This window comes from Rattus norvegicus, chromosome 10 (assembly GCF_021556685.1).
Source record: "Rattus norvegicus strain SHRSP/BbbUtx chromosome 10, alternate assembly SHRSP_T2T, whole genome shotgun sequence".
NCBI classification, from domain to species: domain Eukaryota; kingdom Metazoa; phylum Chordata; class Mammalia; order Rodentia; family Muridae; genus Rattus; species Rattus norvegicus.
The window spans coordinates 73983408-73999519 of NC_141543.1; the positions used below are offsets into that span (position 1 = coordinate 73983408).

Sequence of the window (16112 nt, forward strand, 5' to 3'; positions counted from 1 at the left end):
ACGACCAAGGAAAGGAATGAACGAAGGGGTAAAAGGTAAAGGGCAAAACCCCAGAGCAATAGTTACAGAAAAGGAGCTGATATTAAGAAAGCCCATCTCCCAAGGCTCTGTCCACCCCTTGAGCGGATCAGAATTTGTCCTCCCAGGAGTCACACTCAGGAAGGGAGAGCACTGGCCCCCTCCCCTCAATCATGAATCTCTTTTCAAGTCCAGACATGATGCAAAATGAACTAGATAACAGGAGGAATCGGGGGTAGAGAACCTCTTGTGGTGGGTGTTGTCAACTCTATGTCTGAAAAATTGCGAAGAACCTGGAAGCACCGAGGTCCTCAGTCTGTTTGTCCAGCAGCACTGTGATGATAATCCTGCAGCACAGACCAGAGTTGGAAGGACGACGGCTCGTATTCCACAGCAGTGCTGGAAGGATGACGGCACGCTGGGCGGGGCATGCAAATGACACGGCGCTGTCTCCTGGAACTCTGGGAAAGAAAAGAGCAACGAAAACTTCTCTTTTCAGTCTTGATTTCACAGGTTTTTTGTGGTATATAGGTCGTGGGCATGATAGAAGCTGGGAGCTGATGTTGATCTTGTGTTTATCGGCGCGTGAGTGTTTTGACCATGAGGGTAAAGTGTGTGTGTGAGTTAGTGGTGCGAGCGTGGCACACTGGGAAAGTATCGCTTCTCGGCCTTTTGGCTAAGATCAAGTGTAGTATCTGTTCTTATCAGTTTAATATCTGATACGTCCTCTATCCGAGGACAATATATTAAATGGATTTTTGGAACTAGGAGTTGGAATAGGAGCTTGCTCCGTCCACTCCACGCATCGACCTGGTATTGCAGTACCTCCAGGAACGGTGCACCCCTCCGGGGGACTCTACTGCAAGTTAAAAAATGAGACTTGTAACATCTGATCCTTGCTTAACCATATTATGTGTATGGGTAGGTTTTCTATCTGTGAGGAGCTATAAGGTTAATATTATGTCTCGTGAGGAGCCCTGGTCTTAATATAATATACTATTTTCATAGAAAACATACTAGGTTTGCTAGTGCTCTTCCTTACCACAAACAAGCAGATCACAAGTTTTGGGCTGTAACTCAGTGATAAAATCTACAGCGTATGAGAAGCTGAAATTAAAGTTATATAGCACCATGCTCGGTTAAAACACATTACCTTTTATGCTAAACTTTATTTTTAAGTAATTTTTTAAAGTCCCACTCCAGCACAGTATCATCTTTTCTCTAAAACTGTTCTTATACAACATTAAGATTAAGTAATTCACGCTTCTGCCCACAATTGTCCAACTCACTTCTTTAAGGCTCTGAATTGGAGCGATTAGTCACAGCTCTACCACATGCTCCTTTGCAGAGTCAAGAGTTCCTGAGACGTGAGTACACAATTTTTATGATCAGATGCTGATATCAGTTTTCCCCTCCTTATTTAAATAAAAACAAAAACAAGGAAAAAAGAACAACTTTGTCAGGCTGATGGTACGGGCATACAATCCTAGCCCCTGGCAGCTACATAATTAGACCTTGTTTCAAAAAAGGAGAGGAGAGAGGGCGGGGCGTTGGAGGTGGTGGTAGGGGTTAGAGCATGGAGAGATTAAACCACTCATCAGTGCCATTGCTCCACTCAAGGAGGCCATTGCTCTTTCAGAGGCCCTGAGTTTAATTTCCAACACCTATGTCCAGTGGCTCACAACCAACTGTAATTACACTCATATGTAACTACATACACACGTACACATAATTAAAAATAAATTAGATCTTTTTTAATGAAGCACTAGGGGTATGGCTCAGTGTTAGAGACTTGTCTAGCACTACAAGGCTTTACCTTTGACCCTCAGCACTAGGGTCAAAAGCGAATCTAATACCACCACCAACCAAAGCTATAAATTAACAATTGTGACGACTGAATATTCTGTGCCCTTTCCCATGGATATAAATAAGGAGCTTATTTCTCCATCCCACCCCTTTATCCCAACAACCCTATCTCTGGGTGTTTGTGACTGTACCAGAAAAAGAAAAGGTTGTATGCCTATGTGCCTGCCTTTTAAAATTAATAGCACGTACATCCAATTGAGAGACTGACAGTGCACGGCCAGGGAGTGTGCTGTGCAGTCACCCAGAGGGATTCTGTGAAGACTGTGCTGTAGCATAGAGAGTTGCCCTGCATCCATCCAGTTGCTGCTACAAAACAACCTTGAGATCTCAGTTGTGAAAACGGTATTTATTTTCCCATCTGTATATCTACAATCTGTTGGGATCCGGCTGATCTAGTTGGAATGACTTGAATGTGGCTCTGAGCTGAGTTAAGGTTGCTTTTGTGTTTCTCGTTCATCTGGGCCACGCTCTTTGTGTGCCTCCAGCATGAGTCCAAAGGAGCAAACTCACGCTGACAGCACACAGTCAGCCTCTGTGCACGTGGCAGTTACTGAAGTTTCGTGGGACAGAGCAAGTGATACAGCCAAGCCATACACTGCATCTACATCATTTCTGCCCCTCCCTTTCCCCCTCCCAAATTCACAGTCACCATTTTTTTTTTTTTGGTTCTTTTTTTCGGAGCTGGGGACCGAACCCAGGGCCTTGTGCTTCCTAGGCAAGCGCTCTACCACTGAGCTAAATCCCCAACCCCCACAGTCACCATTTTTAAAAAAAGTATTACTCTTACATGTATACATATATGTGTGTATACATATGCACATATATGTATGTATATGTATATATATATGTATATAAACATATTGAGTCCATTTAGCTTTGCTCATATGTGCATATACTTGGGGCTGACCTCTTGGGATTAGACAACCCATGTGGCGGTTCATGACCGAGGGCAACCAATTCTCCCTGGCTCGGCAGCCATTGCCCTCCTTGTCTAAGGGTAGGTTCATATGGACTTCCCCTGCCCACTAGCAGGTCAAACTGTTGGTGTCCCTATGCTGGTCATGTAGGGAGTTCATGAGTGCAGCTTCCCTGTTGTGTCTAGGGGATGTAAATTAGCTATTTCTCATCTGTATATTTACTTTCCTGCCCCACCCCCTTGCCATGAAGCCTTCGATTTAGGGGTTGTATTGCAGCTGTATCAGGTGGGGGTGGCACCTCCAGTTCCTTATTACCCGTATTCTGAACAGTTGTAGATCTCTGTGACAGTCCGTCTACTACCCCTCTTTGATGAGGGCTGAGGACTATCTCTGCCTCTCTGTATTAGGATACAGAGAAAACAGACTATATTCGCTTCTGAAAGAGGCAGTGGTAAGTTCTCCTCCCTGGCCTACAACCTCTCTAGCTACGGGTGCTTGACTAGGTTTACAGTACTAGACATGAGGGCCTTCCTGTTGAGCAGGCCTTAAGTCCAATTAGACAGTCATTAGGAACCCCCAAATAAAAGGGTCACTAGTGTACCGTTGTGGGTATCTTGCCAGGCCAGTCATTGCTGTGTGTAAAGTCCTATCATTTACAGCAGGACAGGACTAGCAAATGCATCTCTCCCTTGGTAGCTTCCATAGCATCTTCTGATACTAAAGAGCCGGTCAGCAGGAAGAAGACTTTGAGGCCAGTTCTAGTTCAATTCCCTCAAGTCCCGTGTCTTAAGTGCATGACATCTTTGGCAATAGGATCTTACCTTCAAATTCTAGGGGGCAACCAAGGGCAACAAGCAATAGCCTATAGTTTTTTTGGGGGAAGTCTCTTGGGCTCCCCTGAATAATAACTCAAGAGAACTCCTATTTCTCAGAGATGATCCTGGGTTCATGGCTCTTACAAGGAGCATTATCACCCCAAGCGGCATAACTTCTACAAATTATACTTCTATGTATACACATACACATACACATTACACGTAATCTTAGGTAGGAATAAACCATAGGTTCTGTATGTTTTATGAAACATTTTAGTGTTGTGTATTGCCCTCTCTCCCTTCCACCTCCCTAGTTAAAGCCCCGCCCCAATTTTCCTGTCTTCTGTTTCACACCACAATCACCTGCCATTCCCCAATCTAGAACTTCCCTGATTTGAGTCTCACTGCCTCTCCTGATTTCTGTGGTTACTCATGTCTAAAGATCCATAGCTAAGAATCACAGAGAAGAGAGAACATATGGCACTTGTCTTGCTGTGTCTGGATCACTTCACTCAGATATGGTCTAGTTCTACCATTTATCGTATGCATGCTGGTTTCGTTGTACTTTCCCATTGTCCATTCAGTTTTGTAGCTCACTTCCATTTCCTAGCTGTTGTGAACACAGTGGCAATGACCAAGGCTGAGCGGGTATCTGCAAGATATGATGTCCAGTCCTTTGAGCATAGGCTCCAGGGCTATTTAGCTGGTAGATTTATTGTTTAGCTCTTTGAGAACTCTCCATGCTGATTTCCAGAGTGGTTGCACCAGTTTGTAATATCTGGTGCAGCCACTCCTTGATATACTGCTTGGATATGCAAAGGGTAGAAAGAGATGTATTGGGCATATGAACAGTGCAAAAAGTCAAACGGAAGAAGCAGCTGTGTAGAATATAAAATTTATTGCAGAACTTGCAATGTGCATAAAACATCAAAAAGGCATGGAAATAAGCAAAAATGAAAAAGAATACACCTGGCTCATGAGATGTTCAGGCGCTTTTTCTTTTCTTTTTTAATTCCTTAAGCTGGTATGATCATATTCTTGTTGTCCTCCAACAATGTTTTAGGAGTTCACATCGCACCACAAGCAACTCTTTTATCTTGATTATTACACTAGTTGTAGTATTTATGATATTAAGACAGTGTAGCAATATAAGGAGAGAGGGAGAAGGAGAAGGAGGGGGAGGAGGAAGAAGAGGAGGAGGAAGAAGAAGGAGGAGGAGGGGAGGAGGAGGAAGAGGAGGAAGGAGAAGGAGGAGGAGGAGGGGAGGAGGAAGAGGAGGAGGAGGGGAGGAGGAAGAGGAGAAGAAGAAGAAGAAGAAGAAGAAGAAGAAGAAGAAGAAGAAGAAGAAGAAGAAGAAGAAGAAGAAGAAGAAGAAGAAGCACCACCACCACCACCATATGGTTAGTTGCTAGGGATTCTTCTGTTCAGTCCATGCCTGGCACAGCAGGTCATAGGTTCAGATGCTCCTCCAGCTACTTTTACTGTAAGGCTCTGCTCATATCACTTGGCTTCCTATGTTCTTGATGAATATAAAAATTAGCAAAGTACCCCTAGTCCACTGGCTAGTTCACACTGTAAAGTAACTGAGTGACACTTTCACTCACATGCTTGTCTTCTGTGACCTTGGTTAACAGAAAGCCAATGCCAAGAGGCTAATTGAGACTTGATGGGGGAAAAAAAACCAACTAAGGATGCTCCTGTAAATCTTGAGCCCCACAGCCAGCATGAGATGCTAGCCCAGATACTGCTTTCAAGACACCCAATCCAAGGAGTTGGTCTAAAGGACATCCTACCATCACTCCCAAAACAGCTACAGATGAGGGAACCCATTAGAAATGCTGGGAGTTAGAGACATGATCAAGGATGGGGTCAGAAGAAAAAGTCAATACAGTAGAGAGCCTCAGAAATGGATTCTGCCCGTGGGCTGCAGGAACTGCCTGGAGCAGAGAATTTCATAAAATTTGCACTCTGTTTTAGGCTCTTTGGGTGACAGAATGAAAGCTGGATTGGATCAGGAAGACTGGAGGCAGAGAACCAATTGCCTTGTCACTGGGAAAAAGAAGTGGACTGAGCAAAGGGTTCAGCCGCCGCTAGTAGGGTGACTCATTCCCAAAACACATCTCTGTGGCTCCAGGCCTTAACAATGCACCTTCATTCATTAACTTGTGGTATTAAAAAGGAGCCACCACCTGTTTGGGAGGCGAGCGTGTTCTTGTTTGACTTCCTGTGTTATCTACAATAGTTTCAGAAAGCCGTCCTCCCTCCATACAGCAAGTAGAGGTGTTTAACGGCTCTTGAGGCAAAGCAGAGTTTATGAACGCCTTCTGAGTGCACAGATTCAGTACTAAGCCCAAACACAATATTCCTGACCATGCCTGAGAACTGCTCGACACTGTCGAAAATGACACCATCAGCACAAATATCAGCAGCACTGTTGAAAGAGACCTCCATTGTCCCACGGGCCATTGCTCTTAGCAACGCCTCCTTATACTGTCCTCTGTCTTCCCATCTCCTGTACAGAATGGCTATGTCTTGGGGCCGATATCCTTCGTGGAACAGGCTGTGACATTTTTCTGCCACATAGCTGGCTATTTGTCCCGGTGTCAGGTTAGCCTTGATCTCACACACGCCAGGCAGAGCCTGGGCACACATTGCTTCCTCATAGGGAACCTCCTGGAACATTGCCAGAGTGTCTGGAGATCCGTTGGAGGGAGGGTTTTCTTGGATCCTCTTCATTTCATCTTTCATTACCTTAGCAATTTCCACAGCACAGTGGATCTCACTGGTGATCATTTTTCGAGGAAACTGAGCGGAAGGAGCTGGAAGGCCACTAGCACCTGGGTGCCGGGTTTGGAAAGGATCCAGAAAAAGCCAGAGGATCCCGTGGTGAAGGCGTTCCCCGCTTGCTTTTGGATGGGTGGTGCTTTTAGCCTTCTCGTACCAGTCACCATGTCTACTGCAGAAATTCTCCGTCTCATCCAGCACTATGTGTTTAACCTTTGGAAACTCTTCTCTCATGAAGGCCCTCCGGGTCACGGCTCGGCAGGTGACCTGTTGCCTATAACCAGGAAGGAGAAAACAAGGTGTCAGGCATAGAAACAAAGATAACGGGAGCTTTTCTTATTCGGAATCAGAAATAGAGCCTAATTCTCCTTTGCAGACCAATTCACTAACAGAGGAAGTACAACCAAACCACCCTGCTTCCAAGGTGCCTGACAGAACGCGAAGTTTAGAGATCGTTTGGTTAAATAAATCTTCATGTGAAATTTTACTACAAAGTAGACAGACAGTCTAGTGGTTTGTGCCTACAGTCCCATCCTCACTCAGGAGGCTGGAGATCCTGAGTCCAAGGCCAGCCGGGACTACATAATGACTGTAGGTCAATCTGGTCTATGTAACAATACTTGATCTCAAACAAACAAAAAAAGTTAGGAAATCTTCTTGTTTCTACCAGTCCAATTGTGCGGCTTGGCAGCTAAAGGAAACCTCAAAAGTCACTCATGTATGTTCCTACTTCTTTAAGCTGCCCTTCTGGAATTGGAGAAACCACCTCCTCCTCTGGGCATCTCATAATCTATACTTGCAGAAAAGGTGTGTGTCAATTCAAATTCTGTCTAAAGTAAGTTTTGTTTCTTCACCTGTCACACAGGATCAGAAAGACCTTTGAGTTTTGGTAAGGCAAGCATCGATCGCTGACTTCCTTCAAGGAACCTGAAAGGGGAGAAAGCACCACACGGCTCACCCTCTCTCGGGCCCATCTCCCTCCATGGCACACTGTCGTGTACATGTGCGCTACACAACTCTGCTTTTCAAGTTTAGTGGCTTCTTGCCTTCTCTAAGTTTGATTCAATTAATGGCACATTCACGCAGGTTTCGTGATACAGGTCCCGGCTTTTCTCTCTGTGCTTGACTCTTAACTGCATTCCTTCCCTTCTAGCACAGCCTGGTGTCTCTGGAGGGACGGCCCTGAATTTTGGCTGTCTCTATCCCTTCCTCACAGTAGGAGTTCAATGGCTATTTGTCAATTAGGGTTTTAACTGGTATATTTTTGAAATTTAGCCACAGAACTTAGTAATGTGCACGGTCCCTAGCACAGCTTCCTGCAAGATCTAGCATCTGCGTGTGTTCTAACATCTCCAGTATGCCCACACCCTGGCTCCACTCCAGTTAGATCTGCCCCTGTTTTCTGGCCTCCTTCTACCTTTGACCTTGCTGTGACCTTTGCCTAGTGGGCCATCCTCATCTCATTCACTTCTCCTTGTTTTATGTTTGCTTGCGTGATTGCTTTTGATATAGGGTCTCAGGTAGTCCAGGCTGGCCTCAAACTCTCAGTCCCCTTGTTCTGTCTCCAAAGTGCTGGGACTGCTGGCAGACACACTCTCACACCTAGCTTCCTAATGATTTAGGAGTCAAGTCTCCTTCCCTAGAGAGAAACTGCTGACCAACCTCTGGCTATGTGAGGCAGGCCTTTATCCCAATCATACAGCACTGCATTGTTTATTTTAAGGTTTTTGTTGGTTTTGTTCCCTGACATTATATTTAACACCATCTAACATAAACACTGCCCAATAAGATTTTCTTTGAATAGTTATAACCAAAGCAAAAACGTGAATTTGTCTTCCTTGGTAAATTGTACAATGTCCAACTTACTACACTGAAAGCTAGAGATATCAGTCATAATTGCACTCATATCTTTCTATGTGCAAAACAACTTAAATGTTTTTCACTGGATTTTTTATATATCTGGTGATATTTTACAAACTAAATCAAATTGAAATTGAAATAATTCCTGCTATATATAGTGACTAACTGTACAACCAAAAACACTAATTATCCAGGAAAAGGTTACTTAAAGTGAGACAAGTTCATTTCTACTTTCCTTAGATCTAAGGCTCAGGCTGTGGGAAAACGGTTCTAATTCTATATAGAGCTGCAGCTGGGCCTGGAAGTATATCCCTATAATTTCAATACTCAGGAAGCCGAGGCAGGAGGATTGAGTTTAACACCATCCTGAGCTGAGGAGAAAGACTATCTCAAAAACAAAAAATGTCATGTTTGGGACTGAACACGATAGATTCTCTATTCTAGACCTCAATCACATCTGTGGTTAACTGAAGACTGTGTGAACTTCCACAGTGAAAACGAATTGCAAAACCTTACACTCAAAACACAAATTACTTTTGTGACTCAACTGAAAGACTTTTTTTTTTTTTTGTAAAGTTTAGATGGTAAAATTCTCACATCACAAAATCCCTCAGGGAGTCATTTTCACAAACATAGAGGATCTCTTTGGGTTTGCAGTGGAACATATCCTTAATTTTCTCCACCATCTTTATGGCAAGGGCTGTCTTCCTGGTTCCTGGAAGGCAGTGGATGAACAGTTCCCGGGTTTCCCGGAGGTTCCTGGACAGTGCTCTGGCTTCCTCTTCTATGCACAGCTTGAAGAACTCGCAGCCCAACTGGTCACTCAGCACCGATCTGGAGCACAGTGAGACCAGCACTAAGCTCTGGAGCAAATCCTCCACTTCAGCGCTACTGGACAGCTTGTAGGCTCGGGGGTACACAGGGGACGGATCAGGCCTGGACCCTCTGCCAGGCAGACATATCACCCTTGGAATGACACACACTTTGCCTCTGTAGCCTCCGAGGGTTTGTAGCCGCCTCTTTAACTGAAGGGCAGTGTTCTGAGTATAGTCAGATCCTCCAAGCCAACTGGGGTCTGTTAAGACTGTATAGAGTACCAGAGGGCTGCCGACTGCTACGAGGAGAGCATCACACAGGACCTTCTCTTCTCTCGTTAAACCAATATCGCCAGCCCAGCTTCTGGAAAATATCACAATCCCATGAGAACAAGGGTGTGTCTGTGTCTTCAGTAAGTCCTCCAGTCCTTCATGGTCTGAGAACAGCTTCTTGCAGAGGCATTCTGGATGAAATTGTAGGTTTTCCTGTGTCACTGAAAATTGAAGAAATAGAAGTCATCAAAACTTTAAAAAGCACAGGGCTACTCTTGTGGTCTGGTAGGAAAGGATGGCTCTAGCTTCCGAACCATGTTTTTCCTGTTGCAAAGAGAGCACTCCCGAGGCAGCTACTAGAGGTTCTCTAGCCTGACAACTAGCTCTAAGGGAAGTTGTCAGGGAGAGGTCTACAGAGAACAGGCTCCTGGAGCCCTTTTCTGGTCCCAGATATCCACAACCTGCTGGGAAGATGCTCTTTTTTTTTTTCCTAAAGGCCTTCTGTGAGGCTTATGCTTTGGGGGAATATTCTTTTAGAATAGCAATTCTTAACCAAAAGTCTGAAGACATTTTATTATGTGCATGCATGCGTGCGCATGTCTGTCTGTCTGTCTGTCTGTCTGTCTGTCTGTCTGTCTGTGTTCAGTATATGTAGAGGTCAGAGGACAACTTCCAAAAGTAGGTTCTCTCCTTTCACTATGTAGGGCCCAGAGATTAAACTCAGGTTATACAACCAGCCATCTCACCAACCAAGACAATGACTGGAGACCTTTTTTTAAGATTTATTTTATTTATATGAGTACACAGAAGAGGGTATCAGATTCCATTACAGATGGTTGTGAGCCACCAGGTGGTTGCTGGGAATTGAACTCAGGACCTCTGGAAGAGCAGTCAGTGCTCTTAACCACTGAGCCATCTCTCCAGCCCGTCTGGAGATCTTTTTGATTTTTACAACTACAAGGTGGCTACTGGCATCTGATGAGTAGAAGCCAGGGATACAGCCAGGCAGTGTATAATTGGCAAAGCTCTCCTTCTGTGATGTGATTCCAACGTTAGTCGTGCTGAAACTGAAGAAAATTTGCTTTAGCCTGTGTATGTGTAACCCTCGGCTCCCTCCGTATTAAAGGGCATGGCACAGCCCTCATATGCCAGAGGCCCAAGGAACGTCAGCACCTTACCTTTTGAAGAATAAAAGGCATGGGTGGTTAGAATTCAATGCATTTGGAACTGTAATAAAGATTGAGGACTAGGATTTAAGACTCTCTCTCTCTCTCTCTCTCTCTCTCTCTCTCTCTCTCTGTGTGTGTGTGTGTGTGTGTGTGTGTGTGTGCGCGCGCGCGCATGTGCGCACTTGTAGGACCATTATGTCTGCTAAGTCTTACATTCTCTAAGAAACAAGATTTGGATGATTACAGGCTGCTCTTCATTCCTCCCAGCTTCATCATTGTTTCCAATGCTCAGCATCGTACTCAGGACCTGGTCCATGCTCTACCACTGAACTACGCTCTATTTCATAAAATGGTCTCCTCAGCTGAAACGAAGAGGGAGATCCTGGGCTGGGTGACACAGTGAGATCCTGTCTTAAAAAATAAAAAACAAGCAAAACCCCAAACAGAGATGCGTGTACCTGGAAAGAAACGGCGCTGCAGGGTCTCCTTATGTTCCAGGACTTTAGTGAGATACGCTGGCCTTCCCGGTGCAGACAAAGCTGGTGACATCGGGTGAGCACTGTCAGCGGTTGTGGGAAAGCCGGAGGGATCTAAACAAGCATACAGAAAGTGGGAAAACACAAAAGTGGAAGAACTCTGCGATCGCTCTTTCTACAGGCGACAGGTGTGTAGTCCTGCACCACCACACATGGCTGTGCGTGGCAGGAAAGGACGCCTCGAATTGCTCTGTGGGCTCAAGTATTTTACCTTCCTGGGTAATTCGTTTCAAACAAGTGTCACTTCTCCTATCTCTCATGAGGTGATGATCCCTGAGTTTACTTTGAACCCTAAATGTATGTTGGATGCCGGGTTACCTGTAAGAAATAAGGGAAGGGCGGGGTGTTGTTGGCACATGCCTTTAATCCCGGGGAGGCAGAGGCAGCACCTACAGGAGGGATGGAGAAGAGGAGAATGCCTTGGGGGCTGTAAGCAGCCCTGTGGCCAAAGAGGGCAGCCCAGGCTGTAAGGATGGCTACAGGTGACTGTAGTCTCCATTCAAGGTAAGATGGAATTGAAAGGGGGTGGATCTTGCTGGGAAAACAGAGGAAATAGATCAAACAAATTTAGGACGAGCCAAAGGATGATGCATGAAGTCTGTAATGACTGATGTCATTGGGAGCATCTGATCCTGCAGGCAAGTCGGTGAGCTTATTGTGAGTATTATCGGCTGACTGACTAGACATCACCAAGGCTGACTCCAAACAAGATGTAAAACCACCAGCGGCTCTCTTCCCTTGGAGTGGTCCCCTACCCCAGAGTATCTGCTTTTGCCTCATTCCCTGTGTTGTGAGGCCTCAGGGCTGACAGTTTAAAATATTTGCTCCTAGATTTACTGAAATGGTCTAGATTTGTCACACACACACACACACACACACACACACACACACACACACACACACACGCATACACAGTTTCCCTGGAAACACATGGTTTAGTGTCATATTTAAATGGTGTTCTCTCAAGACCGTTTTTCCAGTGAAACTATTCTATGTAGACAAGAAAAATCAACCAAATTTTGTCAACAGGGCTTTAATAGCTTAAAAAAAAAAGGAACTCACTAACTCCTGGCTAATGATATATGATATGCCCCCAAAAGACTAAAATCCATTTTTTTTAAGTTCAAAAAGATCAGATTCATAGTCTTTGGAACTAAGCATATGAGAAAAAGAACGCAGCAGTGGGAGAGTATTTATAAACAAAAACACATTTTAGGTTTTTTTTTTTGTTGTTGTTGTTGTTGTTCTTATAAAATAAACTGCGTGACGGAATACCCTGGAAAGGAAAGAAGAGGGTTGCTGCCCTCGACCTCAGCAATGCTTCCCCTCTCCTTTTACCTGACTGAATAGCCAGCATCATCTCCACCCATTGTTGAGCCTTCAGCCTCGTAACAATATTGTTCTCCATGATCCAGGAATCTGGGTCCTCTGCAAACACGACACAACAGAAGGGCTCTACTTGAACCACACAGACAAAACCATACAGGGCCTCTCTTTGGTAAACTTTCAAAATTTTGGTTGTGAAATTCACCCTGGGCTTCTCACGACAGAAGTGGTATGTGGGTAGCTTTTCTATGCAGTTTTTGATTTCTGTTTTTAGTGAGTCAGGGTTCACTTTTTCTTTCATACATCCAAACACTTCTTTGCTCTTATCATCGACCCCAATAATTATGTATCCCCCCTGAGTGTTGGCAAATGCAGAAACATAATGAGCCAGTGTCTCTTTGATCCGAGGGACAATCTTTTTGGTGGTAAACCTTTTAAACTCAACATGTGTTGACTCCGTGAAGCTAAGCTTCTCCTTATAATTGAGTTTATCTTTTTTAAAAAATTCCAAGGCACACATCTTAATATCTTCTTCTTCCTGAATGGTTCTGTTGAGGATGTGGTCTTGAGAATGTAACTTAGGGATACCTCTTTGGGCTCTAGACTCTTTCTCCCGAAGAAGCTCTAGGGCACTGCTGGCACACAAGTTGATGGCGGAGGTCACATCTCTCTGATATATATTGGAGCGTAAGCTGCAAATCTTCAGTGGAAGGCTGGAGGCATCTGGGCTCCATGACTTCACAAAAATCAGGAAGTCGTGGTCCTGTTGCATGTAGTCCAGGTGCTTCTGTGAACCCGATGGGAGGAGCTTTTGAAAGGAAGTTTCCAAATCCTGCCCCAGCCCATGGCATCGGTAACTGTAGCCTTTGTCATCGATCTTGGCTTTGATCACACCTCCCCCAGAATTCAGCAATGCACATACAGCCTGGACAATACTCGAGTTCTCGTGCCTTTTCAAACAACTGTTGGTCATCTCCTTCCTGTTCTCTTCTCCCAACGTCACTTTGCCCAGATTCACGGTGATCTCTGCATAGGGCATTTTCTGCACTGACAACGATAACAGAAAGACGTCCCTAGAATTAACTAGGACAGAGATGTTTTGGTATTAGTGAGAAGTTCAGAGAGCAAAATATTTTCTTCAAGGATATACATTTTTGGAGTTGCGTTTTAACGTTGGACATTATCTTTTAAGAGATATGCAGGTGGCAGCAGGAACTGACCCTCCAGCCTTCCCCATGCCGGGCAAGCGCTCTTCCACTAAGTCACATTCTCAGCCTTCTCCCTGCTCACTGTTTTCAGGAGCTGGGATTGGGGGCTTTTCCCAGGGGCCCCAGCTTTGGAAGTAATCTTTGCTAGTATTGTTTTTGAACAATCTTGCCAAACGGACTTTTCAACAAGAAGAGTCATAGGTTAAAACAGGAACACAATGGTTTCCATAATGGAAAAAATAAATAAATTACTGAAGATTCCATCCCATTTCCACTTAACGTTGGGAAGCACCAACACTGAGTCCAAATATAAAAGGGAGGAGGCGGGGGGTTAGCACAGGAGCTGAGTGAATTGTTAAAGAATGTGCAGAACTAGAAGCTTACATCAGTGACTTGATTCAAAATTCGAAGGGCTAAGAAAAGTGGTGGAAAACAAAGGAAGTGGAATTTGGGTTCGTGTATCGTACGACTTGCTATGAAAATAAACATCAAGCTGGGCATGGTAGGCCAAGCCTATAATCCTGGCACTTAGGAGGCTGAGGCAGGAGGATCAAGACTTTGAGACCAGATATATGGGTACATATCTGTAATCCCCACACTCAGGGGGTGGAGGCCAGAGGATCAGCAGCTCCAAGACATCCTTGGCTATAGTAAGTTCAGTGCCGGCCTTGACTACACGAGATCCTGTCTCAGATAAGCAAACAAAACAAAGTATATAAACTCAGACAAATCTGACATTTCATGTGCTGTTTTTATACAGATTAAAAGACGGTATTCTACTCTTAGAAGAACGCAATCGATAACCAAATGCAGACATTGTGTCAGCTCTTCTCGCACCTTCTGCATTCACAGACTGTGTGAATTAGTCACAGACTCCCTGATGTGAGGCAGGAACTTGCCTTCCTTTCTAGTTTTCCCTGATACTATAGAGTCTCTAAGATTTGTAAAAGAGCCTAAGCCTTTGGGGCCTGTTTGATAAAGTGTGACCAACCTTTTCTTTTTTTTTAAAAAAAAAGATTTATTTATTTATTATATACGAGTACACTGTCCCTGTCTTCAGACACACCAGAAGAGGGCATCGGATCTCATTATAGATGGTTGTGAGCCACCATGTGGTTGCTGGGAATTGAACTCAGGACCCCTGGAAGAGCAGTCTGAGCTCTTGAACACTGAGCTATCTCTCCAACCCCAACCTTTTGTTTTAAGACTAGAGAACAGCCATCTGAGATGAAACTAATTCCGAAGGATCTCCTTTAACTGTTGATTAACTGCAAAACAGAACAACTTGCTTATTAACTGAAGCTAACAACCGTCTTCTGTTGGGAAAGAGGACCCATATGCTGTCTGCACACAGAAGCCCTGCAGAGGTTGTTTGCAGTGAGAGGAGCTTGCACCCTGACCTGTCACCAGCTTCCTCTTTGGTAACCTTCCTTCAAGCATGCTAGAATCACCTGGGTGACTGGTTCTTGGTTTGCCAGCATCTTCCATGGATACACATACATGTGCTGTTTGGTGGCTCCTTAGGGAAAGTTCCCTGTGTTACCTGCCCCGAGCCCCACCCCCTCTCTAATTCATGGTCTTTCTTTGTTGTTTAATCCTGGTCTTTCTTTGCTGTTTTACATACAGGGTTTTTCTGTGTGGCCCAGGCTGTCCTGGAACTAGCTCTATAGGCCAGGCTCAACTGAACTCACAGTTCCACCTGTCTCTGCCTCCCAAGTGCTGGTGGTGTGCCACCAATGCCCAGCTTAGAAGGGATTGTAGAAGCCTTCTTAATGCAAGTATCTTGCTGCCTCTTTGCAATACTCTCACGTCCCAAAACCTTCCTACGGAACCCTTTGGCTCCCTCCAGCAACTAGTGATCTTCCGAAGCAATTCCATTCCATGATCTGGAGCTCTGTTAGAAATGGCTTCTTCCTTTCTGTTTGCTTACCTGATGACTTTCATTGGTGGAATTTAGACCACAAATCTAAGTGACTTTGGGCTAGCACAGTGCATAGTCTCATGGCTCCCAAGTCTCATTGATATTACTGGGATGCTTATAACTGCTATGAGATGACAGTGTTCCAAGCATCTAGGTCCAGCATCCTTTCCACAAGTTTGGGAATGCCTCACTCATCTTCCTTAACAAATTTCTCCTTACTGTTATATACACCCAACCCTTCATACTCTCCAACTTGAACGGTGCTCAAAATAGTGATGAAATTTAGAAAAACGATTCTTTACCTGGTGCTCTTGTTCCCTCTGGGTGCTTCAGCTCCTCATCTGGCTCTGGGTGGGATGTTTGTCCTCTGTTGCGGGCCCTGCTGCCCTGTGATATCTGCCTGGGAGGAACAGGAACTCTGCCAGACTCCCTTAGCCTTCATAACTTTGACCCACTGAGGAAGGCTGATAAGGACTCAAGAAGAGTCTATGTCACGGTTGATTAGCAAACTAGGGCCTCAGGGAATGAATCAGGTCCCTGGAGTGAGGAAACATGGGGTTTTTAAGTGAGTAGCCAGAGTTCAGTTTCCATCTTCTCAAAGGGG

At 44.8% G+C, this 16112-nt stretch overlaps 1 protein-coding gene and 1 non-coding gene across 4 annotated transcripts; one reads left to right on the top strand and one right to left on the bottom strand.

Moving 5' to 3' along the window:
• Positions 1 to 674: 674 nt before the first annotated feature.
• On the top strand, positions 675 to 865 carry LOC120095481 (U2 spliceosomal RNA). Its single transcript, XR_015632430.1, has one exon. It is a non-coding gene; the product is annotated as a U2 spliceosomal RNA (small nuclear RNA).
• A 3630-nt stretch (positions 866 to 4495) lies between these two features.
• Positions 4496 to 15961, bottom strand: Slfn14 (schlafen family member 14). Of its 3 annotated transcripts, XM_087570602.1 has the most exons (6): positions 15811 to 15961; positions 12968 to 13462; positions 12392 to 12481; positions 10976 to 11107; positions 8858 to 9569; positions 4496 to 6674 (listed from the first exon to the last, which is right to left on the bottom strand). In XM_087570602.1, exons 2-6 carry the CDS (start codon positions 13416 to 13418, stop codon positions 5861 to 5863), a joined length of 2199 nt encoding a protein of 732 aa, XP_087426728.1. In that variant the 5' UTR covers positions 13419 to 13462; positions 15811 to 15961; the 3' UTR covers positions 4496 to 5860. The 3 variants fall into 3 exon arrangements, with proteins under 3 accessions (XP_087426728.1, NP_001417054.1, XP_087426729.1); NM_001430125.1 differs by having other exon boundaries at positions 12392 to 13462; positions 15811 to 15851; XM_087570603.1 differs by lacking the exons at positions 12392 to 12481; positions 12968 to 13462.
• Between the last annotated feature and the right edge of the window lie 151 nt (positions 15962 to 16112).